Genomic DNA, 26,945 nt, shown 5'->3' on the forward strand with positions numbered 1-26,945 from the left:
TTTGTATGATCCCCCAATCTGGAGTAACCCCTGAGCACCACTGAGCATGGCCCCAAAAGTGATTTTTATGTTTATTTTATGTAGATATGTGCATATAAGTCACTTAAATAGATGAAGGTCACTGAAATAAATAAGTATTTATGGGAAGGAAAATTAAAATGCTCTTTGAGAATGTGTTTTTTTGAAACCAAGTAAGTTGTTTGGGACCCAGTTCTTGTTAACATTTGGAGTAGTTAAATTTGGTAGTAATCTTTTTGTTGAAGTCAGATATAAAAATAAGTTGGGCCTGATTTCTTTATGACTTATACATTTTTAAAAGATAATACTGTTGTATAATTGCAAAAATAATATTTGTTATTTTTACTCTTCTATAATTGGTGATTGTGTCTCATTCTCAGATTGCCATTCAGGCAGACTTTTTAAATATTTTTGAAGACAGTCCTCACATTTGAGCTAGTTTGGTGATTATTCTTGGTATTAGAATGAGCCTGTGCATTTCTGGAAGGATGCCACGGGAGGATGGGGGAGATGCCTTCCCTAGGGCACCTTCACTGGGAGTGCAGGTACTGTCACTGGTGGTGGTAACCTTGATCTGAGATGCTGTTTGCTAGGATTTTGTCCTATATTATATACATTTACTATTTCTCCCCCTTGCAATTACTGTTTGGGGAGTGATATTCAAGACTGTGCTCCATATTAATTTTTTTTTTTGATCACACACAGCAGTGCACAGGGGTTACTCCTGACAGTGGTTGGGGTACCATATGGGATGCTGGGAATCGAACCCGGGTCGGCTGAGTGCAAGGCAAACGCCCTACCTGCTGTGCTATCGTGCCAGCCCTGACCATTGTTATTTATTGACTGTGGTTATTTACTACTAATGTGGAATCCTGATGGTGATTTTATATTTGCATCGAGTCTTTTATTAGGAAGATTTTTGGGCCCCCCCATTCCCTCATATAAATATTTTAGTCAATTTTACTTTTGAGGGGTTAAGCCCATTTGGATTATATAGTTGTATCAAGGATTGAGAGGAAAGCGTAGCTCTTTTTTGTTTTTTCTTTTAATCTTTGTTTTTGAACCCAGCTTGCTTTGCTTCCACTGTTCCTTTCTGCTCTTTTGTATTTTAAGACTAAATAGAGTCTGTAAACCCAGCTCCCTGGTGCCCTATATATTTCATTTTATTTTTTCTTTCTTTGCACTTTTAAAAATTAAAGCGCTAATTTACAAAGATAGCACAGCGGTAGGGCGTTTGCCTTGCACGCAGCCAACATGGCCGACCCGAGTTCGATTCCTCCGCCCCTCTCGGAGATTCCGGCAAGCTACCGAGAGTATCTCGCCCGCTCGGCAGAGCCTGGCAAGCTCCCCGTGACGTATTCGATATGCCAGACACAGTAACAACAAAGTCTCCAATGGAGACGTTACTGGGCCCACTCGAGCAAATCGATGATCAACGGGAGGGCCTTTACTTTACTTTTACTTTTATTTTACTTTCTGAAGTTCACTTCTGTTATTCTTTTGTTTTGATTTGTTAAGTAATATTTTGTACAAATTCATATAATGCAGATGATTCCCCTCCCAAGTAGCTCAAAGTATAAACTGCTTTAGTAAACAGGTTGAATAGTAAAATTGTATTTTGTGTGACTGTGGTATCTTTCAATTTTATATTTTAATAACTGCTTTGGAACAAATATATACCTTTAATTTTTTTTTCCTTCTTAGGCTTGAAAAGGAATACACTACAATAAAAACTAAAGAAATGGAAGAGCAAGTTGAAATTAAAGTAAGCCCCTCAGGATTTTTAAAAGTACTGGACATAAATTAAAGTCAGTTATTTGGCAATAAGTGTTAGGTCATATTCATTATATTTGTTAACTATCTGTAGTAAATTTGGCAGTAATTTTTTTTTCATTTATTGGTAAATTTCTTCACTATCTTCCTAGATTACAGTTTGAAATAGGCATTTGAAAAATAAGAATACTGTTTTTTTAAGTTTTTTTAAATTCTAGTATGAAAGAGAGAAGTGTTTTCCTTTCTTAAGATTTGTTGGGTTGTTGGGGATAATTATCATTACATTTTAGCATATTTTTAAATGTTTCAGAGAAGCTCGTCTATAACATGTGGAGACTAATAGCAGTATAGTCTAAAGTATAACAAATAGAGCAAGTCATAGCACTGGAACTAAATTGAGCTTATAACTTTGAGCTTTAGGAAATGTAGGCTAATTTAGTTTTCCCATTTCTAAGCAAAGGTTGCACTATAAAGTACTCTCCAAGAAAAAGATAGATTTGTAATTTTGAGGAGATACAAATTTCTAAATATGTCTATTTGGTGTTTTTTTTAAACATTTTTATGTCCATGAACATACTATATTTCACTTACTATAATTATCTTTTGTACCCACAATAGGTTATAAATTCTAAATTAATTATCATTAATGCTATTTCATCTGGGGGTTAAGCAAAGTTGTATTGGCTTTTATGCCAGTATTTCAGGATAGGGGTGATGAGTAAGAGCATAAGTTAGTAAAGAAATTCAATGGCAGGCTGAACCAGTTTCTTTCCATTTTACTTCATTTCCGCTCCACTATACTCTTTGCTGCTGTAGTCTTCCTCAGATGCTTTCTGGGAAATATCAGCTCTGTATGCAGGAATCCCAAATTTGGTTTTCTGAGCACCATGAGGAGATAACCTGAGCATAGAGCCAATAGTTATCCCTGAGCACCACCGACCCCAACATTACACCCCCCCAAAAAAAAATTACTGGGAAAGTTTTTCCCTGCTTTTCTATGTGATGTCCCCGACTGTCTGTCTCTCTTTCTTTTTCTCTTTTTCTTTCTCTTCTCCTAGACTTTCCCCACTCCTGTTTCTATCATCTGTCCCCTATGAATTGGAAACAGATTCATCTCTGTTTTTCAAAGAGAGAGAGAAAGAGCAAGAGAGAAAGAAAAAGGCCCTATGAATGTTTTCTTTCCTTTTAAAAAAACTCTGTCACCCAATTGCTCCTCTACCGTTTGCTTTTAGGGCAGGGGAAGGGCACGATTAAGTCATACCTTCCACTTCAGTCTACTAAAAGTAAAAAGAACGTCATCCTGATGAGTGGGGAGCAAGTATGGGTTCTTGCATACCACAAGACATTGCTCTTGAAAAAGTTCCTTCTAAAATGAAGTCACGTGAATATAAGAGTACCCAGAGACCTTTTCAAAAAGACTGTTAACAGATTTTAATCCATATTTGCGGTTTTTTCCAAGTTTGCTTTTGGAGAATGGTTATTTAGTCTTTTGGTTTTTAGGGTTTTTTTTTGTTTTGTTTTGTTTTGGCCATACATGGTGGTGCTCAGGGCTTATTCCTGGCTGTACATGCAATGATAACTCTTGGTAGAGCTCAGGGACCATATGGGGTGCCAGGAATCAAACCTGGGTTGGACACAAGCAACGCAGCCACCCTCCTCTCCAGTCCCAGAAGGTTATATAGTTCATATACCTAACAGGATGACTTTTGGATGCACATTCGATGTATTTTAGGCAAAAACCGTGACCATAAAATCACTTACTGAGAATAATCCGCAAAAAAGTTTAAGAAATTGGTGAAATTCCAGGCAAATAAAATATGCTTATCTTGAAGGTAGTCTGTTCCTTTTATAAAACTCTGTTTCCACATAGTTTTCTTACACTTAACATTTTTGTCATTTTCATCATTCCTCCTGCCCTGCCAAGGATAAAGTCAAAACAGTTTTTGTGTCACTGTACTTCTTTTTTTTTTTCTTTACTTTGTTTCACTTAAAAATTTTTTTTTACTTCGGTCTGATACTTCATTTCAGTCATAATCAAAAATCCAGTTACAGTTAGTTAGCTTAGTATTATGTATAGCCTTTAAGATGGGAACTGCCACTTTCTTACTCATGTCCTTTTCCTTTTTTCTCCAGGGTCTCTTGTACAAGGGAGTGAATTCCATTAAACTTGTACTTTCTTGCCTTGGTTCTCCTCAAAAAGCTACAGGGATATTGTCTTGCTTATACTGCTCCTTATTAAAATAAATAGCACGATCATTAAATTTGATATAGAAGTAATCAAAATTAGGCTTTGATATTGTGTGATGTTTCCATTAATTTTTCTTTAATTAAAATTTTAAGACCTCTGGGCTGGTGACCTTTTTTTTCATAAGAATTCTGTCTCAGCTCTCTGATCAATATGTGATTTTTTTTCAGGGGGAGGGGGACACACTTGGCTGTGCTCAGGGCTTACTCATGGGTCTGTGCTCAGGAATCACTCTTGGTGGGCACAGAAGGCCATATGTGATGCTGGGGATTGAATCTGGGTCAGCCATGTGCAAGGCAAGCGCCCTATCCACTGTACTATTGCTCTGGCCTTCAAGATGTAACTTTTAAGCATCTTCCAATCCTTCCTTATTATAGGAAGAGTTTGATAATAATGGTTTTATAAAAAGAATTTTACATTTTTACTGTGAAATTTTTTGTTAATGGAAGTACCTTTATCAGTCTCTTCTTCCAATTGATTGGTGTTCCACTTGAGGTCGGGGGAGGTAAGAAATATGAAAATTCTAGCTTCTATTAAAGTAACTCACATCTTTAAAAAGAAAAACCTTTATCCCCAGCTCTGTTTAAGACAGATACATGCATGTACCAATAATCTGCTATTTACATTTAAGTTGGAATTTGGGACATAGAGATGTAAAGCTTAGGAAATGGAAGGTGTTTAAGATTCTAATAGGTTTTTAGTCAGAATTTATATTCTAGGTATAATAAATATCAGTGTAGTAAAAAATACTCATCTACTGACTGACATTTAAAAAGGAAACACAACAAATGTTAATTTTGTCACATATGAATTAACAGTTGAACAATCAGTCTGAGGTGGAGACTCACATTATATGATAGGTCATTTATATGCATTAGCTCCTCTTTTTCTTACGGTAACCTCATGTAAGGGGTCTGGTCCTTTTATTTCTGTGAAGAAAGAAACTAAGCTCAAGTATGTCACAGCCACATTGTTAGAAAGTAGTGAAAGCTGAGGATTTAATCCCTGATCTGTGTTACTCTCCAAAATCTAATGGGATCCAAAATCTTAAGCATACCTTGTGCTGCTTTCTCAGACCGAGTTTAATGTATTAACGTAGGAAGAATTTGGGTGTGCACTTGTTTAACAAGAGCATAGTTTATTCAAGAAGTTATTTATCAGATATATGCCTATTATATACTCTTTAAGTGCTTGAGGTGTATAGACCAGTTCCTGCTCATGTGTAATTTACATTCTAGTAAGAAGTGAAACACTAAACAGAGAAGTAAAATGTATGGTACTTCAGGTGATGGTATTAAGCAGAAGAAAAGATACTTTAAGGACAGGAAAACAAAATTGTAGCACTTGAATTGAAAATTTAAAGAAGCTGACTGGGTTAATTTTGAAGAAGTGAGAGAACTAGCTATATAGATGCCTGAAGAGCAGAATTTGGCAGGGAGTATGCCTGGTGCAAAGCACGATCAAAATCACCATGGAAATAGGAGATGAGAACCTAGTATTTTGGCTTGAGCAGTTAGGAAAATAGAGTTCTAAGTAGCAGATGGATATGTCTACAGGGTAATGTCTTTAGAAAGATCTGGTTTGGAAAATAATAACAATTTCGGAGTCCAATATTATATAATATATGAGATCTTTATGGATATTCAGCTAGCCCCTTGAGTATCAGAGATGAAGAGAAGACATGTTGGAAATAAAAAACTAGGTAGTTGACACAATAATGGACATTGATGGTGAAGTCAGATCTGACTTGGGGAAAGAGAATGGATGAAATAGAATAGTATTCAAGAACTGAGTGGAAACTAAGCCAACATTTTAAGGTTAGGAGGCTGAGGACAATGACAGCATGAGAGAATATCAGGGAAGTAGTGTCCTAGAAGGCAAGAGACAAGAGTCTTTCAAAAGAAGGACTTACTACATTAGACAGACACTTATAAGGTTTTGGTGATCTTAGTACAGAGATATAGTCATAGTTTTTTGTCAGTACAGAGATCGCTGGAGAAGTCGTGGGAACAAAAAGGACTGGAGCGAAACTAGAATCTAATGGAGATGGCATTATAGATATTTCTCATGGAATTTGCTATGAAAAAGAAATGATAAGGTAGCTGGAGAGAGTAGTGATGTAAAGAGGTTTTTTTTTTTTAATTCCTTTTTGTTCATGGGAGAAGTAAAGGTAAAGGTAAAGGCCCTCCCGTTGATCGTCGATTTGCTCGAGCGGGCCCAGTAACGTCTCCATTGGAGACTTTGTTGTTACTGTGTCTGGCATAGCAAATACTCTCGGTAGCTTGCCGGGCTCTCCGAGAGGGGTGGAGGAATCGAACTCGGGTCGGCCATGTTGGCCGCTTATAAGGCGAACACCCTACCGCTGTGCTATCGCTCCAGCCCCATGGGAGAAGTAGTCATGTTTTTATGGGGATAATTCAGTAGGAAAATATGAACAAATGACAGAATCAGTAGATGAAGAGTATGGGATTCAGTGCATGGGTGGGAGGCTTGATGTGTTCTACTAGCATGGCTAGTTAATCCATAGTAACAGGAGAATGTAAAATACATGGGCATAATTGTAATATTGAGGGAATTTATTCTTACTGTATCACCTTTTTCTGCGAAATCATAAACAAGATTATCATCTGCGAGAGACAATGAGGTGTGGAGGGTTGCTTTTTTGAATAGGAATATGAAATAGTAATTCAAGAGGATGAGAAGATAGCCTAAGAAAGTACATTTCATTGCTAAGAATCTGAGTGAATTTAGTGATAGTTCATGTAAATCATGAAATGTTTTCAACATGGGTTCAGACAATAGTATGTTTTCCCAGAATCCTGGTTTAACCAGGCAAGTACACTGAGAACTAAGGGGGAGACAAGTGTTTACTAAGTACTAAGGGGTGAATGGGGTTGGGAGATGTAAATTAAAGCAAAGGAATGTCGACTGATTGGAAGTTAAAGCATAGAGATGATGGTTGAAGAGTGGAATGATAGAAATAAAGATTTCCTTTTTGGTTGATTGTTGTTTTTCAATTTTTGTTAATGAAACAGTTATAGTTATATCAACTTCACTATAAAGTTTTTTGTAGCATCTTGTAATTTCCATAGCTTGTAATAGGTAGAATTATTATAACATAGGACATTAATATTTTTAAGACTATTGACTTAAACTAAATTAAATTCTTAAAAATACTATTATTAGTAGCACTGTAGCACTGTCTTCCCGTTGTTCATCTATTTGCTCAAGCAGGCACTAGTAACATCTCCATTGTGAGACTTGTTACTGTTTTTGGCATATCGAATACATCATGGGGAGCTTGCCAGGCTCTACCATGCAGGCGGGATACTCTGGTAGCTTGCTGGGCTCTCCAAGAGGGATGGAGGAATTGAACCTGGGTCGCCCGCATGCAAGGCAAATGCCCTACCTGCTGCGCTATTGCTCCAAACCTTCTTCCTCTATAAGTGTACAAATACTTTCTATTTGTATTAGTATTACGTTATAATATTAAGGTATTAGATCAAATTTCTTAGCAAATATTTCTGCATTTTATATTTTTTTAGCAGAGAATTTCATTTTACTTGCCAACATTGGGGCAGTATTCTTTTTATTTTTTTGCTTTTTGGGTCACACCCGGCAATGCACATGGGTTACTCCTGGCTTTGCTCTCAGGAATTACTCCTTGCGGTGCTCAGGGGACCATATGGGATGCTGGGAATCGAACCCAGATCGGCTGCTTGCAAGGCAAACGCCCTACCCACTGTATTATTGCTCCAGCGCCTGGGGCAATATTCTTGCTCTTTTAGTTTTAGTTTCTCATTTCTAATTGGTTAGGTAAAATAACCTTGTTTCTTTTTTTTGATGGTAATTGGGGGCTCTCTCCCAAGTGGTACTCATGGGATCCAGGTGCCACTCCTGACAATACTCAGCTATGCAGGGCCTAAGAATTCAGTGCTGCTCATGTCCTGGCAGTGCTGGGAACCACCAAGGCCAATTTAGTGACACTTGGGAGGCCCCCAAGGCTTCAGCTCATTCAGAGATTGAACCTGGATTAGTCCAAATACCCCTGCTATCTCCATGGCCCTGAGAAAAATAGACACAGTAATTTGCTTACATGTATAATCCTCTAAGCTATATATAAAATATGAATATCCAGAAAATAAGAAACATTTTTTTCTGAAGATGTTTTGGGTCTGAGATCATTTATAGAATAATATAAATATCAAATGTTCTAGTGAATAGAGTACAAAAATCTAATTTGAAAATTATATTTGTACTGGCTTTAGGATTATTTTGTTCTGCTTGTTCATTTCTATGTAATAATTCATAGTTTTTAATTTCCTTGGTTTGAGACTATTATAAAATACTATGGTCTTTGCTAGCAAAATAATGAGTTGATAAAAAAATTTCTTAGAAAGGCTTTAGCAGCAGCATAGCAGGAAATTTAATGTTGGAAAAAGACTGGATTAAGTGAGGTTTGGAACAACTTGGTGCAGAAAGGTAAAGGGGGTTGAAATTGGAGTGATATGAAATTGCAGGGGTTAGGTGACTTAGAAAAGGGGTACTTTTTGTGAATTAATATGAAATTATATCGGAGTATGCAAAAAACTGACTTAAAAATGTGGAGTGCTTGAGATTTATTACTAATGGAAGTAAATTGGCAATTTGACTTTGAATAATTAAGTGGAATATTTTAAAATATGATTTTACTCTTTTGAACTATGATAAAATGATAATTAGAACATTAGTTTTTCTAAAATAAAAACTATTTACAATAAACAGTTGGTGAGATTAATTTACATTTTTAGAATGTAAGGAATTTTGCAAATTTGTGTATATAACAAATGGAAACTAGTTCTAAAACTGATAATATATATCTCATCAGGGTCTTTTTTAGCCCGAGTTCATTTGTAGGAAAACATTAATTAAGGTTTATTAATGCTGTTATTTATGCATGTACTGTGACTTTTGTTTAAAATTCAATCAAAACTGGAATGATAAATGTGGTCATTTCCCTGTATAAATCTTAACTGACAGTTTGGTGATGAGTGAGGTATTGGGATATAGTATGCCTGAAGCAGCATTGTTAACATTATTGTAAGTCATGGACTTAAAATACATAAAATAAAAAGAAAATAAATTGGCAATGATAATATTGTTATTCCTAGAATTTTTTCCCCTTATTTATAAGAAGTGGTATATTTTAAGGATTATGTCATAGATATCTTTTTCTCTCTGGGATGCTTGTAAAAACATGTTTTTTTCCTCCCTTTGTTCTTATTTTGCAGAGGTTACGAACAGAAAATAGACTTTTAAAACAACGCATTGAAACATTAGAAAAAGTAAGTGAATGGGTACTTATATACAAGCATCTCATGAATGTACAGAATTCTGTTCATTTTAAATATAGACTCAAAATGCACAGGATTTCTGTTCATTTTAAATACATACTAAAAAAAATATAGGGATAAGGGATATTGATCCCTTAGCTTCCTTCTCTGCTTGCTGTTTAACTTTAGTAGTAATTGATCGTGTTCTTGAACTTAAAGTGTGAAGTTTCACTGAAGTTACTATTAGAGTTAAGATATTGATATAATTTGTTTTCTTTTATATATAATCTCTAAAATGTATATTCTTTAGAAGGACCTTTACAGAAAATCCATTCTTCATGTATTTTAAAAATAAATTTTAAGTGATGCCCTGATAGTCTGTCTAACCATGTTTTAAAGATGGAAATGATTCTTATAAGATCAAAGATTGCCTTAAGTGTAGTGAAAATGACTAACGTTTCTTATATAAAAATATATATGTAAATATTGAGCTAGAGAGATAAGGTAAGTTGCTTTTCTCTCAAAGGGTAAGGTGCTTGCCTAGATAGTTCAAATCCCCAATCACAAGATGGTCCCCTGGGCGCCTCCAGGTATGAGTCCCCCTCCCAATAAAAGTACTATTACTGACCTCTTAGGTTGACTCAGAGGTGGATTATGTGCCTTACATGTGTGATTCCCTGTGTTTAATCTCTGGTCCTGCAAACAAAATAGGGTAAAACAAACAAACAAAAAATTTACTATGATGTATGTTTAGCATAGAGGAATTGTGCTTAAATCTCTGGTTCTTAGAATGATTATTTTCATGCTACTTTTTCTCCTCTGTTGTATATAAAATAATTTGTCACATATGGGAATCATGACTTTTCACATTGTTCTTTTGTTGTGCTGTCTTTTGTAGTCTTCTGATGCTTTACAAATGCACTGAGTAATAAAAATGTGTAGGAGTTTTTGGTTTGTTAAAAAGGAAAACATCTGCATTCACAAAGCTGGTGTTTGGGACTTTTTTATTTTTTGAACCTAAACATGAGAAACAGATTAAAAGTACTCCTCATGATAGTGCTGAGTATTTTAAAATCTTCCTGAAAATTTAATTTGGTGTTCGAGAAAGAAATAGATGAAAGTATGGATAGTATGAAAAATAATCTTAGTTTTGAAAGTGTGAGCAATAGCACAGCGGTAGGGCATTCGCCTTACAAGCAGCCAACATGGCCGCCCCGAGTTCGATTCCTCCGCCCCTCTCGGAGAGCCCGGCAAGCTACCGAGAGTATTCGATATGCCAGACACAGTAACAACAAAGTCTCCAATGGAGACGTTACTGGGCCCGCTCAAGCAAATCGACGATCAACGGGAGGGCCTTTGAAAGTGTGAATGATTTCATATTAGATGTGCTATACAAGGTATGGATGACTTTTTAATTGTTGTATAATTGTAGATTCATTATGTGAAATCAAAAATAGTTTTTGTATGAGGATAATCTATTTTTGGCGATTTCATAAAGAAGTTGAGCTTAATTTTTTAAGGTCATTATAGATCACTATTTTTGAAAAAAAAGAATTTGGAGTATGACATTTTCAGTAAGAAAGCATTTTTATTTAGCTTTTCGTTTGTAGAAAAGTATTTATTGTTTGTCTTGCCTGTAGAAAATTATGTACCTTTTTACGACTGGTTTTACCTACTAGGTGTGCCCTTTAGCATTCAGAATTCTAGAAATACATTTCAATTAAACTCTGTAACCAGAAATTTTGATCAGTTATTGCTAGTTTGTTCTATCAAGTTTATTAACTTGTCATATTTTCCTTGCTTTGCTTCTTTGAAAGTTACTGTTGCACAAATTGCTGTCACACTTTATAAGTGAAATTGCTTACTCAAATTCCTTCTGCCTTTTGGGTTGGCATTTTGGCTAGATCTAAATATAATTTGCTTTGAAAATAAGATATTTATTTATCTAAATAATGAAAAAAACCCTTAGAATATGTGTTCGATTTACTAGATGCACTTGATTTTTTGCAGTATATATTTTGACATATGTTTGAATGTTTAAGACTAAGAGCATGTTCTGTAGTAGTTTTAAAATCTAAGTTTCTGTTTTAATTGCAATGAAAAGTAGGTGGAATTTGGGTATGCTTTGTTTCTTCTTATTCCTAATTTTATCACCTTTATTTTATTTCTTTCTCTGATATTCCTATCTGAATTTTTCCTTTTGTAGGAAAGTGCTTCCTTGGCAGATAGATTGATACAGGTATTGTTTTTTATTTTAGCATTTTCTCTAACCTCTAAGGGAAGCCCTAAACCTAGAAATCATAATCAAATGCATGCAATTTTACATGCATTTTCCTAGAAATAATTTTGGGATGGTATATTTAGATATAACCTTAATTTTTGATAACAGTGTTATCATGGTTTTAATGAAAGCCATTTGCACGTTTTAAAGCTAACCTTATTTTAAAGTATTTCTTCCAAAATGGTAACCAGTGGATTCTGAGAAATTAATTAACTATTTATTGAAAATTTTAGTTCTGCATGTACAACTGAATAATATTGCATGAGTTCAGTTTTTATTGACTGAATGAATTGTTCATGTAATTGTCAGGTAAACTTTTCATTAGTTTTTCCCAAATTTGCTGGAGCAATAATAAGCTGCTGACTAATAATTACTTAGGCTATTCTGTCTCTGAGATGATTTTTCATTTTTTTTAACAAATCAAAGTAAATGACTAAACCTCACAAGGGGAGTCTTTCTTGAATCTATCCTAAGTTGGTTTACACACACAAAAAATTATGTCCTAAGGGACAAGTGACAAGAGCCCAGGAGGCTGAGGAAAACTACCTCATAAAACGGGAGTTGGCCACCATCAAACAGCAGAGTGATGAGGCCAGTGCTAAACTGGAGCATGCTGAGAGTACCATCAGGAAGCTCCAGCACCAGCAACAATGGGTAAGGAGTTGGGCAGGGCTGTTTCTCTCCTCTCTCATTCCCTTCCCTTCGAATCTTTATTTGTTGTTTGTTGTTGTTTTTCTAGCACAATCTTGTGCTTTTGTTCTGAATAATTTTGTTTTCTGTGTTAAGCTCTTAATTAATTTTACACTCTGTAATAATTTAGAAGTTTTTCTGTGGCCCAAAGACTCCTTGTTCTAAAATAATTTTAGTCTACGCAGTTTTCTTAGGAATTAGTAATATTTCCTTTCACTACATTATGTTTTCCGTCACAGAAAATAAGTGATATATGTTAGACCTTCGTTTTAAGCTTCAGAAATATTTTTCTAGTTATTTTGCCATGGGTAGTTTTAAAATATTCAGCTTGTTTTAATTCACTGTGCCGATGAAATGTTAGCATGTAGAGTATATATAATGATCTCATTTTAAGCTTTGATAATGAGCTGCCCTTTCTCTTTTTTTTTTTTTCTGTTGAAGCTTAGAAAGATGTGAGGGGAGAGAAAAGGGAGAGGAGTGAGAGTTCAAGAGAGAACACAGGCTTCTCCAGAGAGAAAATAGGCAAGCAAAGACCACATGGAGATAGTATGATACGTGTTCAAGGGAGAGCACAGGCTTGAGGAGCAAGCCCAGTCCTCTCAATTTCTTTGTCAAGACATTAAGCTCTGACTTAAGGTATCTTCTTATATTTTTTTCAAGAGGAGTATAGTTTTCAAAACATCAGCCTAAGACTCTTGTTAACTCTCTTTGGGTATTAAGTTAAACAGCTTCTAATCATAAAAATACACGTAGTATCTTTCTTCTTCAACTTGAATACCCTTTTCCATAGTCAAGTTCAGACTAATGTGTTTCTAAGGGCCTTAAATTAGGATCATTGAGGATATTCAGTTTTCTCTTCTCTAATAAGAATTGGGTTGTTGGGGGGCTGGAGCGATAGCACAGTGGGTAGGGCATTTGCCTTGCACGCAGCCAACCCAGGTTCGATTCCCAGCATCCCATATGGTCCACTGAGCACCGCCAGGAGTCATTCCTGAGTGTAGAGCCAGGAGTAACCCCTGTGCATTGCTGGGTGTGACCCAAAAAGAGCAAAAAAAAAAAAAGAATTGGGTTGTCACGAGCTGGCAAAATTTCTTTTAAGTCTAGAACTTGGTACTGGTCTAATAGGGAGATAGAATGACTTTAAAGTTGGATGTTACCTTTATCCAGTAAAATACATCATCACCTGGGTATAAATACCAGAAAATTAAAAGCAAAAAATAAAATAAGGGAAAAAAAATCCTACCATTTTTTGTTGTGAAGGTGATTAAGAAAAATAAAAAGTTGTAAACAACTGCTAAAATGAGGGGAATGTGACTATTTTGTCCTAGTCTCATAAGAGATATCAATAATATCAAAGCATAAAAGTAGAATTGGGGATTACTGGGAACTAAACCGACCAGTTATCAAATGCGATGTGATTTCTTGATAACATCATAGTATGATATTTGCATCTAGTATTAACTAGTCATAATTCATTAGAATAAATTCAATAAGTACCGTTAAATTTTGAAAAGTGGTTTGTAGCCATAATAATGCTTCATAAGAAATTTCAAGAACAGGCTGTGGAGATAGCTCAGGTGGCAGAATGCATGCCTGGCAGGTCCATGGTTCTGAGTTTGAACTCTAGCACTGCATGGGCTCCCACTGAGCACCACCACCTTTTATGTTAAAATCCTAGAACATCTGCTTTTGGTGAATGACGGAAAAAATAACTTTAATTCACAAGATAAATAGAGATGAAAATAGTAAATAATTTTATAGTCGATTAACTGCAACAAGAGGCTTATTCATGTTAAAAAAATGTCTAAAGTCTTTCTCAAGATGTACTTCAAATATTATAGTTTATTATTTAAGTTTCCATATGTCAGATATGTTTAAAATCTTTATACGTAAAATTTGTGAGAGATGCTGTTACTGTGTTTGGTTAATAAACCAGGATTTCAAAATATTTGTCGTTTATTCATATTATAAAACCAAGAGATTATTTCACAGAGGTGAATTTTCCTTGCACTTAAGTTTAAAATTCAACAACATATCAGGCCTGAGAGATGGCTCAACAGGCTGAGCACATGCTTTGCATGCTGGAGGCTGAGGTTTGATCTCTGATACAAGATGGTCCTCTGAGCACCACCAGGAATGGACTGACCCTTTCCCCCTTTCAAGGAAAAAAATCAGCAGTACATCTTAGTGATTCTCTATGTAATAAATGCCAGAAAGTAGTCTTCCTAGAAATATGTATACATATGTTTGTATACACACACATATACATGTATGTATGCATATGTGTATACATATACATGTGTATATGTATGTGTGTATTTATATAAATTAAGATAGTTTTTATTGAACAAAATTTACTTAGATTTTAGGGGAGAGAAAAAGAGGAAGTAAAGGAAGAGCACAGGCTTGAGGAGCAAGCCCCGGGAAGTATTCTTGTTTATTCAGTACAATTCTAGGTAACGTGGAAATTTTGTAGTATTGTGTCTGTGTTTAGGAATATATGTTTTCTAATACAAAGGAGAATCAAGTTCTAAAGTATGAAATGTATAAATTCACAGTTACAGTCAAGTCTCCAGTATTTTTGTTTCAGTCTTTGAAGAGGCAAGTAGGAAGAAACAGTATCGGCGGAAAATGGGTATAGATTTATCTTTACAATATTATCGAGCAATTTTCTCATTGCACTTATGAAACTTTTTCTAATAACAACTATATACTCTTTTTCAAAAAGTAAACATGGCATTTACAAAGATAAAATATATCCAGGCCAATGAAATGAACTTTTTTTTTTCTTTTTGTATCACACCCAGCAATGCTCAGGGGTTACTCCTGGCTCTGCATTCAGGAATTACTCAATTACTCTTGGCAGTGCTTGGAGAACCATATGGGATGCTGGGGATTGAACCTGGGTCAGCCAGCCGTGTGCTGGCAAACACCCTACCCACTGTGCTATCGCTCCAGCCCCTGAAATTAACTTTTAACAAAGTTGAAGTAATAAAAACTTACAAGGAATCTTTCTAGATTCTATGACATTTTGACAACATTTTTATTTATGTGTCAAAAGAAAAGTTTAAGAGAAACTAACATTTGAATTAAATTGATTACATAAATTAAATGAAAATGATGAAACTTTAAGTGAGAATGATGAAACATTATCAAAATTTGGGGATTAAATTTATAGTTCAGTGGGTTGAGTGCTTGCTTTGCATGTTGTGGGGGGAGCCGGGTTTGATCCTTAGTACTGTAAGGTCCCCTGAACACCACAAGGAATGATCCCCAAGCAGAAAGCTGGAGTAGTCCCTGAGCACCACCAGGTGTCGCCCCTCTCCGCCTCTAATTTATGGCACTGAATACTTGCGTTAGGAATGGAAATAAGTTTAAAACCTCTAATCTGAACTCCTTCCTTAACAAATTAGACATTAAAAAAAAAAATCAAAAACCAAATTCAGCTTAAAGCGAATGGAAATCAATGAAATTGAACCCATTACAAAACAGAAAATAACCAAATTTGTTATTTTAAATGGTTAATAAAGTTGATAACTCCTATCTGGATGGCTTAAAGGAGAGCAAAGAGTGATCTGCTTCAGGGGTGTTACAACTGCATAGACAGGTGTCATCTTGTACTCTGTATTTCTCAAATTTCTTCCTTACTGTCATATTTCTTGCAAGCTAGATTCAGTTTTATGATATATGATGAATGAGATATGAGAATGTGAACTTTATTTTACTTTAAATCAGGAAGCGTATAGTGCATATTGTTTCCATTATTAGTGATATTATGTTTAAATACTATGCTAAATTTTGTTACCATAGACTCACTAGCTTTTAACAAAGGAGTGGTTTCTTCTTACCACCAGCAAGTAATTTTGGAGGGAAATGGTTTTCTACCAAGCAAATGACACCCTCTATTTACCTTTTATCTCGCAGTTTTAGTACCTGTAGATTCGGTTCCCAAATGTTCATTTTCATGTTTTCTCATTTGGCAAATTTTTCTCTTTTGTAAAGAGACTTTTCTTCACTTTCTTTCAGCCAGTTTGGCTCTTGTCTTACTACGTAGTCAATAACTTTTGTTGCCTTTATGTAATTTTGACTGCTCGTAATGCTATTAGTGCAATCTTTCTCTTATTTTCCAATAATATTTTAAACTTTTGATTGGTTTTTCAAAAGTAAATGTTGAACTGGAGAAGAAGTAGAGGAGGTAGGACATTTGCCTTACATGCAGCCAACCCATTTTGATCCCCAGCACCTCATATGGTCCCCTGAGCTCTGCCATGAGTGATCTCTGAGGCAGAAGTAAGCCCTAAGCACAGCTGGGTGGAGCCCAAAAACCTAAGCGCATTTCTGTAGTAACAGTTAGTTAAAATTGTCTTTAACTAGCCATTTATTTCTTTATTTTTTTTCCGGGGAGATTCTTAATAGCTTGGATCTGATATATTGGTTTTGAAAAGTTATTGAGTTAACTTATTATTGTACTTGTGTTTAGTGTACTACATAAAACTAACATTAATGAGGACCAAAGAGATAGTACTTTAAGTTAAGGCAGTTGCCTTGCATGTGGCCTACTGTGGATTGATCCTTGGCACTACATGTGGTCTCCTGAGCCCTGCCAGGTGTGACCCTGAACACTACAACGTATAGTCCAAACCCCTTCCTCCCTCAAAATCATAATACTTATTTATTATACTTATCAACCCAAGTACTAAATTAGCACATGTATACAGACTAATGTGTGAAATGAAATAATAAACCCAGTACAAGATAAAAATTAAACATGAAGATGAAATTCCATTTAATTCCATGTTTTATATGATATATGTCAGTTTTTCCAGGAAACCCATAAAGTAGAAATGACCCAGTGATACGTTATACAGTTACATGTCTGATTTTGTCCCTTATAACTGGTGCATCTAGGTGTTGTGAGACCAGCTGGGTCTAACTTATTTAAAGGCTCTTTAATCCACTCATGGCTGCTTATTGCTCACATACCTGGATTAAGCAGTTAAACAACTTGTTTGCTCAGATCAGCATAGACCAGGAAAATGTTAATAGCTGAAGTGGCCAAACACTGAGAAGACTATCTTGAACTTTTTGGGACTTTTTATATAAGGATGTACCTAAGAGGAGACATTACAAGATTTTTTCTGACTTTTCTCCATCTATAATTTTAGAAGAAATCAAAGGTGCTATCAAGAGCCAAGGATTTGATATAATATTAAATAAGCTTAAAACTACTAGTTTGTCCGTAAAAATTGTTGAAATCTAGATAATTTATTATAGAAAATTTATTTAGGAATTGATTCACACCCAGTTTATCTGGTAGGTTTGTTTCTTCTCCGTGTTACAAGCACCATTTATTCTACTTAAGTAATGATATTTTAAGAATAAGCCATTTACATTTGTAATTATTAGTAAGTTGTATATTGTAGTTCAGTAAACTGTCACACTATTGGCCTATCTAGATAGAGGTTTTCTTCCAAAACTAAATTGACCTAGTCTAAAATAGAATATTTGGGGCTGGAGCGATAGCACAGAAGATAGGGAATTTACCTTGTATGCAATTGACCAGGGTTCGATTCCCAGCATCCCATATGCTTCGTCCCCCGAGCACGGCCAGGAGTAATTCCTGAGTGCAGAGCCAGGAGGAACCCCTGAGCATCGCCGGGTGTGACCCACAAAGCCAAAAAAATAAATATTTTATTTGTATAATTATTTCAACTTGAGTAGTAAGATGATTTTAATGAAAGGTTTTTATAAAAAATATTAATAATTATCATTTTGGGGGCCAGAGAAGATAATAAAGGGATTAGGGTGCATGGTTTGTCAACTCTGCAGTCAACTCTGCTTTGATTCCCTGGTACCAGTTGGTCCCCCAAGCATTCCTAGGTGGAGTGCTGGGAGCTCCTCAGCATCTTGTGGGTTCCAGGACCAGGACATGACCACATCCTCAGGCCCTAGTATTGATCTGCTGGCCTGGTTGACCAAGAATTGCCAGGAGGGACCCTGGAACCTCTTGAGCACTATTTGGGAGTCTTCCTCACCAATAAAGTATTATCTTGCTAGTAAAAATATACAACTCACCACAAATAAACTTCTGCTTTAAAGGATATGCCTAACTTTAAAGATGCACTTAATAAAAAAAAAGACAAACACCTTAACATGAAAAATCTTTAAATAGTACCTCCATTATGTTTCTTGGATTTTTTTATTTTTATTTTAAGAAATTCCCCCTTTCCTTTCCTTTGTGGCCGTGTTGCATTGAACATGGTCAGCCATGGTGTTCTGGAGCTCTCTGCCTTGTAGTGCCCACACACTTGTTGTGCTCACTGGCCGATGGGTGCTTTACCGGGGCTGCTTGTACATGCTTCTGAGGCCCACGCCTGGGTGCAGTGCTTGTATATCACCATTCCTGGTGCTCACAAGCCACACACATCAGTTGCAGGTCACTCACACTCCCGGCTGTCGTGCACTGTACACTGGGGTCCACAGATGGCAGCCACAGAGGGACAAGCTCTGTGCATGTGATCAGCACTGATGCTCAAATTCCCAGCTTTGTGCTCACCTCCCAGCTTCCTGCTTACAGGGATTTTGGCTACTAACCTATCCCTCAGGACGCTTGAAACATTGTTTTAAGAGAGATTACACATAACACTCTAAATTTTTTACATTGTTGATTCAAAGTCCTCATTTGTTGGATTGAAGAGATAGTACAGAGGTTAAGGCAGTTGACTTGTATGTAGCCAACTCTGGTTGATGCTGTATAGTTCCCCAGTTCCCTCAGCACCTTCAGGAGAGACTCCTGAGCCCAGAGCCAGGAGTAAGCCCTAAGCATTGCTGAATGTGACCCCAAAGCAAAAAACAAAACAATCTTCATTTGTTTGATAAGTGAAATACTCTTTTAAACTAAGGACATCATCTTTTGAGGTAACTGAGCATTAGAATATGACATGTTTTAATTGAACTTTTAATAGTTTTAGTATAATATGTCTAGCATGTTGAAAATATGGATAATTCAACTGGAGAGCATTCTCTTTTCACTCTTGGAAATTTTAGCTGTCCCCCCTTTTTATGCATGAATTAAATATTACAGTCTTTTGTAAAGAAAATTGATATTGATACTAGTTTAAAAAGGAATTTCTTAAGTAGTTGCAGTGGGATTCATTCACATTATAAGGTAGGAAAGAGAATGGAAAGGTTATTTTCCTGCTTTTTCTCTGTTTTCAGCATTTATTTACATGCAGATCTTTAAAGAAGTATGTATTTCTAAGGGCAAACATGTTTTTATTTGGCATTTAGGCTGGTTGCCTTTTTGCCCCCATTAGATTCAAGTAGAATCTCAGTAAGTGTATACCTACCTTCTGTAAGTGCTGTCAAGCAATATAACATGAACTACATAGACATTTTTAATGCTATATTGAAAGGAACAAGATACCTTCAATTTTTGTTTAATTTGTTATATTTAAAATATTTCAGTATTTTATTATAAAGTTACTAAGATAACTTGAACTTTTATTCCATATTAAGCCTTCAGAACCCAATTTGATTTTCTAGTTCTAACCCATGTCGATTTAGACTATCCACATTTCAGGTACCTGGAACCCTCATGTAGCTGGTACATAAACTGTTGTCCAGTGCAGTCCTATAAGGGCATAAAGACTTCATCTGGATGTGCAGATATAAGGAGCTATTTATCTGAGAATTAGATTTCATCATTATGCTAATTAGTCACCAGTATCTAATAATGTGTGCATCTCTATAGATATCAAAGCTAGAATATAAAAGCTAAGCATTTTCATTGGAATAATTACAGACGCTGGAAATAAATATTCAGTAGATGAAACTTTTACTTTTTGATTAATAACTATATCATAAAATTGCATTTATTTTTATTGTATTTATGTGTTCACACTTCCATGAAATTTCAGTGTATGTATGTAACTTGTAGCATAAATGCAGTTCCAACTACAATGAAGATTTTGTACTACAACTAGAAAAGGAACTGGTCCAAGCCCGCTTGAGTGAAGCTGAGTCTCAATGTGCACTAAAGGAGATGCAAGATAAAGTTCTGGATATTGAGAAGGTGAGAACATAAATGCTATCACTCCCAAACTAGAACATGTGGTAGATATTTTTTATTGATCGGTTAGATTAGACTTGCATTTTATTCATTTCTTACTAAGACAAGAAAGTGTGTAAGATCCCCATTTATTATCTGTTGTTAACATACCAATATCTAAGGGTAAAAGTGGATATTCATGCTCTTTTAAAGGAAAGCAACTGGGATAATTTTGATGTTGATAATTGTTTAGTGTTGGAGAAGTGAAGGTCAGTCACTACATCATTTGATTTGTATCAAATATCCAAAATAGTCAGGTATCCAGAGATAAAGAGTTGCTTAAATGGCCTTCATGGTGGTCCAGAGCAGTGGTATAGTGTGTAGGGCTCTTGCCTTGCACGTGACTGACCCTGGTTCAATCACCCGCACCCCATATGGTCCCCCAAGCCATCCAGAAGTGATTCCTGAGCGCAGACCCAAGACTGCCGGATGTGGCCCCAAAACAAAACAAAAATGGTTCTCATGAACTCAAGGGTTTCTTTTTGGAGTGATTCTAATGCTCTGGAAGGAGATCATGATGATGAATTACATCTTCATGCACAATTGAGTAAAAGGATAAGGTTTTTTTGTTTGTGAATTATATTTCATTAGAACTTCATAAAATTAAGTGTCAGTATACCTCAGACAACATAGCTCTATGTTTGCTACATTTTATTTTATTAAAAATCCCAAATAAAATGTTCTTTTACTTTAGAGGAACAATTCTTTTCCTGACGAGAATAACATTGCAAGGCTTCAGGAAGAACTCATTGCTGTGAAACTGAGAGAAGCAGAAGCTATTATGGGCTTGAAAGAACTAAGACAGCAAGTCAAGGATTTAGAGGAACACTGGCAGGTACATCAATATATTCTGTGTGCCTTTGCTAAAGACAGGAAAGGGGCTGGGGATTTTGTTCAGTGGTAAAGTACAGGCTTCATATGTGAGTTCTTAGGTTGAATCTGAAGTGCAGTGTTGGGGAAAGGAGGGGTAAATCTGAATATCCAGTTTGTATGAGTTTAAAGGAGCTGCTGACCAAAACTAGGTTTTGAGTTTAAAGTAATGCTGATCACTGTAACAAATAATCATGAACAGCTCTGTAAACCACAGTGTTTATATGGATGTGTAAGGGGAAAACAAAATTTAAATTGTAAAATAAAGTGATGCTGATCTTCAAAGGTAAAACACCACTGACCAACCAAGTGGAAGCAAAGATAAACAAATGGGACTACATTAAGAAGTTTTGCACTTCAAAAGAAACCATGTCCAAGATACAAAGACAGCCCACAGAGTGGGAAAAACTACCCAAAACCCATCTGATAAGGTGTTCAAGATACTTCAAGATATATAAGGCTCTGGTAGAACTGTACAAGAAAAAAACTTCCAATACCATCAAAAAATGGGGAGAAGAAATGAACAGAAATTTCCTCAAAGAAAAATTCAAATCTCCAAAAGGCACATGAAAAAATGCTTTACATCACTAATCATCAGGTAGATGCAAAGCAAACCAACAACGAGATATCATCTCACACCATAGAGACTGGCACATATCAAAAAAAACCCCAAAAAACAAGAATAACCAATGTTGGTGCAAATGTGAGAAGCAAGGGACTCCCCTTCATTGTTGGTGGGAATGCAGATTGGTCTAGCCTTTTTGGAAAAAAATATGGACATTACTCAGAAAGCTAGACATTGAGCTCCCCTTTGACCCACTGATACTACTTCTAGGAATATACCCTGGGGACCCAAAGACATAGCAGAAACGCCATTTGCACTTTTATGTTCATTGCAACACTATTCACAATAGCTAGAATCTGGAAACCTGAGTGCCAAGAACAGACAACTGGATAAAGAAATATCGTGCAGCTACAGAATGGAATACTACACAGCCACAAGGAAAAATGAAGTCATGAAATTTGCTTATAAACGAATAGACATGGAGAGTATCAAGCTTAATGAAATGATGCAGAAGAATAAGGACAGACAGGAGATTGTACTCATTTGTGGGATATAAAAAAAACCCCACAGTATGAGACTAATATCCAATGACAGAGGAAACAGGGGCCAGGAAGACTGGTCAACTTGCCAACTGGTGTAAGCTTGCCACAAGTGTGTGTGTGTGGCAGAGAGCAGTTAGTATAGAGAAGGGACTACTATGACAATAATAGTTGGAAATTATCAGTCTGGATAAGAAAATGAGTGCTGAAAGAAGGTTAACTTCTCAGTACCTGTATTTCAAACCATAATACCCAGAAGGAGAGAGAGAAGAAAAGTGTGGGGATTGGGGTGAGGTGGAGAGGAGGGAAACTGGGGACACTGATGGTGGGAAATGTACACTGGTGAAGGGATGGATGTTGGAACATTATATGACTGAAACCCAGTTACAACAACTTTGTAACGATCTCATGGTGAATCAATTTTAAAAAATCTTAACACAAAAAATAAAGTGATGCTGAGTTTATACATAAAATGGAACACATTTACCCAGGTATGTGGGACCCGTGACTGAACTCCAAGCTTTCTCTGAATGGTATTAGACCTCCTCACTCCAGCTCCCCAGTTTTCCAGTAGCTTGGCAGTCATGCCCACAAACTGCTTCCGGTGTATTATAATCTCATCAATGGCCAACATCCAGAAACTATAAAATAAAGTTCCCAGAAGAGAGTGACACAGAAAATCCTGGAGCGCGCAACCTCTGATACTCTAGCCCACGGATGTACCAAAAGTAGCACACATGTGTTTGGGTTTAACATACATGCTTGTAATCACTTATACAGGTTCCAGGATGAAATACAACAATCTTCACACACTTTCCCCTTACAGTGGTAGGAAGGTGCATGGTGGTGGGATTGGTGTTTGAATATTAACTGTGTTTGAACAACTTTATAAAAATAGAAGAAAAAAATGGAGCGCATTTATAAATCAAAAGTAGTTTCAAATTGTTTCTCCCTCTTTACATTCTTATGATTTTCAAGAATATAGAAGGGATTGAGTCATATTTTTGTTGCAATATTTTTGTTGCTATGTACTATATCATCCTCAGTGTGAAAAGATTGAAAAAAAATAAAAACAATGTGAAAAATCTCTTGGAAGTATTGGGGTAAAAATTGTATTCTTAGAAATAGTTAATTAATCCACTAGGCTGGAGCGATAGCACAGCGGTAGGGCGTTCGCCTTACAAGCGGCCAACATGGCCGACCCGAGTTCGATTCCTCCGCCCCTCTCGGAGAGCCTGGCAAGCTACCGAGAGTATTCGATATGCCAGACACAGTAACAACAAAGTCTCCATTGGAGACGTTACTGGGCCCGCTCAAGCAATCCACTAGGATTTACAAGACTTGAATCATACACAGGCCAGAGTGATAATACAGTGGGTAGGGCATTTGCCTTATATGCAACCGACTCCGGGTTCAGCCTCCCACATTCCATATGTTTCCCCGAGGTCTGCCAGGACTAGTTCCTGAGCACAGAATCAGGAGTAACCACTGAGCTGGGTATGACCCAAAACACCAAAAAATAAAAAAAAAATTAAAAGACTTAAGTCTTGATTTGTATCCCAATTTTGCCACTTATTGGCTATGTAACCTTTGTAGAGTTACTTAACTCCAATGTTTTTACTTATGTAATAAAGGTAATAGTCCTTAACTTTTGGAGCCAAAGAGATAGCTCAGAGAGTTAATTGCACACGCTTTGCTTGCAAGAGACCGAGGTTCAGTTCCCAGCCTTGTATGATTCTTCCATACAAGTTCATACTTGGATGTGACCCAAAAACAAGCCAAAAATGTAGTGTTGCTGTGGTTTTCTGAGTCATAAAATATAAAGTGATTAATATAATTTAATAAATATAGTGAACCTGTAATTTATACCCGAAGAAGTCTGACCATCTTGTAGGTGGGCGTCCTCGTGATCTTTTGATGTCCCGTGGAATCCAGTCAGTAATGGCTCTAGTCCAGCGGTTGTCTGTAAACCTCATTACATGTCCAGTCCATCTGATTTTTGATGTCTTGGCAAATGAGACAGCGTCCCTGATTCTTGAGCGTTGACGAAGATCAGAACTCCGGATTCTATCTCTCATTTGAGTGAATCGTGATATTCCAAGCATAGTTCTTTCGATTCTCTTTGAGAGACCCGAATAGCGTTCTCATCCCGTTTTCGTAGGGTCCAGGTCTCTGAGGCATATGTTAATGCAGGAAGAACAGTGGAATCAAAGAGATGTGCTTGTAGCTGGAGGTACTTTGTCCTTTTAGTTATTTCTTCAATGCTCTTGAAGGCATTCCAAGCCTCTCTCTTCCTCCTGTGCAATTCAGGTGCCAGGTCATTCATCATGTTGATTTCTCGACCTAGGTATATATAACTGTTGCATTCGGAGATGGTGGTTCCGTTGAGAGCGAATGGAGCGTCAGGAATAAGGCTGTTTCTCATAAACATTGTCTTCGTAAGATTCAGCTGTAGTCCGACCTTTCCACATTCACGGTCAAAGTCGTTCAGCATTTGTGCTGCTTGGCTGATGTTTGGTGTTAAAAGTGGAGGTGGTGTAGTTGCCGACCATCTATCTTCACTCCCATGTTTTCCCATTCCAGTCGTCGCATGATGTTCTCGAGGGTGGCACTGAAGAGTTTTGGTGAAATGGTATCACCCTGCCGAACCCCTCTCTTGATATGGATTACTTCTTTGTAGAATGGTGAGATCTTGGTAGTGAATCCGCAATAGAGCTCACGAAGGATACTGATGCATTGAGTTTGTATGCCCTGATTGGCTAGGGCTTCCATGACCGCTTCCGTCTCAACAGAATCAAAGGCCTTCTTTAAATCAATGAACGTTAGACAGAGCGGCATCTTGAACTCCCGAGAAACCTCAATGAGTTTAGTAATCGTGTGGATATGGTCGATGGTACTGAATCCTTTTCGGAATCCAGCTTGTTCACATGGTTGTCCTTCATCTAGTGTTCTGCTAATCCTATTCAGGATGACTCGAGTGAATAGTTTGTAGATGACAGACAATAGGCAGATTGGGCGATAGTTGCCAATGTTGTGGATGTCTCCTTTCTTGTATAGTAGTACAGTCCTGCTGGTTTTCCATTGGGATGGAACCTTGCATTCAGACAGGTAGCGTGTGAAGAGTCGAGCCAATGTATTGATGAGTATTGATGGTAAGTTCTTCAGGTGTTCAGGTCTGATCTTGTCTGGGCCAGGTCTTGTCAAGACCCTAAATGATCGGTTTGAGGCTCTGCATGTTCCTAGAACGAACAGATACCATTGGGCTACGCTAGCACACAACCGGGATGAATGGAGACGTTACTGGCACCCGCTCGAATAAATCGATGAATAACGGGGATTAAGTGATTAAGTGATAATTTATACCCAATAAAACTAGCTCTTATCTTGATACTGGGGATATATATTGCAATTTAATTTTGTGTGTTTTAGCGCCACTTGGCTCGTACTTCTGGCAGATGGAAAGACCCACCCAAAAAAAATGCTGTGAATGAATTACAAGATGAACTGATGACCATTCGGCTTCGAGAAGCTGAAACACAGGCAGAAATAAAAGAAATAAAACAAAGGATGATGGAAATGGAAACACAGGTATGATGGAAAGCCTAATAGCTTTAAATTGTATTAGCAGATTAAAAGTTTATGTACTTATGGTGTCATTCTTTTTTTTTAATAATTTAAAAAAATTTTTTAATTTTATTTCATTTTTTAAATTTATATATATTTTTTTATTAGTGGAACACCATGAGGTACAGTTATAGACTTACAAATTTTTGTGCTTGGGTTTCAGTTATACAGTGATCAAGTACCCATCCCTTCACCAGTTCCCATCCTCCACCACCACAGGTCCCAGCATCCCTCCCACCCCCATCCCCCATCCCCCCCCCCCCCCCCCCCCCGCCTCTGTGGCAGGGCATTTCCTTTTGTTCTCTCTCTCTCCTTTTGGGTTCTGTGGTTTGCAAGAGAGGCATTGAGTGGCAGTCATGTTTGGTCTGTAGTCTACTTTCAGCATGCTTCTCCCATCCTGGGAGGATTCTTCCAACACCCTTTATTTGGTGCTCCCTTCTCTATCTGAGCTTCCTTTTCCCCTAGCACGTGTGGCTGGCCTCCAAGTCATGGAGCAAAATTCCTGGTACTAGACTCCACCACTCCTGGGTGTTAGTCTCCCATTATGTTACTTTATGTTCCCCAGAAGAATGCAATGTTTCTATGTCTATCCTGCTCTTTCTGACTCATTTCGCTTAACATGATACTTTCCTTGTAGTACCACTTGTATGTAAATTTCATGACTTCATCTTTTCTGACAGCTACATAGTACTCCATTGTGTAGATATACCAAAGTTTCTTTAACCAGTCATCTGTTCTCGGGCACTCAGGTTTTTTCCAGATTCTGGCTATTGTAAAGAGTGCTGTAATGAACAAACAAGTGCAGATGTCATGTCGACTATACATTTTTTCCTCTCTGGGATATATTCCCAGGAGTGTTATTGTTTCTTACGGTACACCTAAAAGGTGAAATTGTCTACACTTATTATCTAGTCCCAA

General features: G+C 36.8%; 1 protein-coding gene across 3 annotated transcripts in view; it reads left to right on the forward strand.

Moving 5' to 3' along the window:
- EVI5 (ecotropic viral integration site 5) overlaps positions 1-26,945 on the forward strand; it is a 189,829-nt gene that overhangs the window by 87,819 nt on the left and 75,065 nt on the right. For 2 of the 3 annotated variants that reach the window (XM_056123726.1, XM_056123728.1), the window contains exons 10-16: positions 1,723-1,783; positions 9,307-9,360; positions 11,555-11,587; positions 12,137-12,283; positions 20,259-20,393; positions 21,124-21,264; positions 25,833-25,991. In XM_056123726.1, coding sequence (XP_055979701.1) covers positions 1,723-1,783; positions 9,307-9,360; positions 11,555-11,587; positions 12,137-12,283; positions 20,259-20,393; positions 21,124-21,264; positions 25,833-25,991 — 730 coding nt within the window. The remainder of the gene's footprint in view (positions 1-1,722; positions 1,784-9,306; positions 9,361-11,554; positions 11,588-12,136; positions 12,284-20,258; positions 20,394-21,123; positions 21,265-25,832; positions 25,992-26,945) is intronic. The other variant, XM_056123727.1, reaches the window with a different exon arrangement.

This window comes from Sorex fumeus, unplaced genomic scaffold (assembly GCF_029834395.1).
Source record: "Sorex fumeus unplaced genomic scaffold, SorFum_2.1 ptg000047l, whole genome shotgun sequence".
Taxonomy (NCBI): Eukaryota; Metazoa; Chordata; class Mammalia; order Eulipotyphla; family Soricidae; genus Sorex; species Sorex fumeus.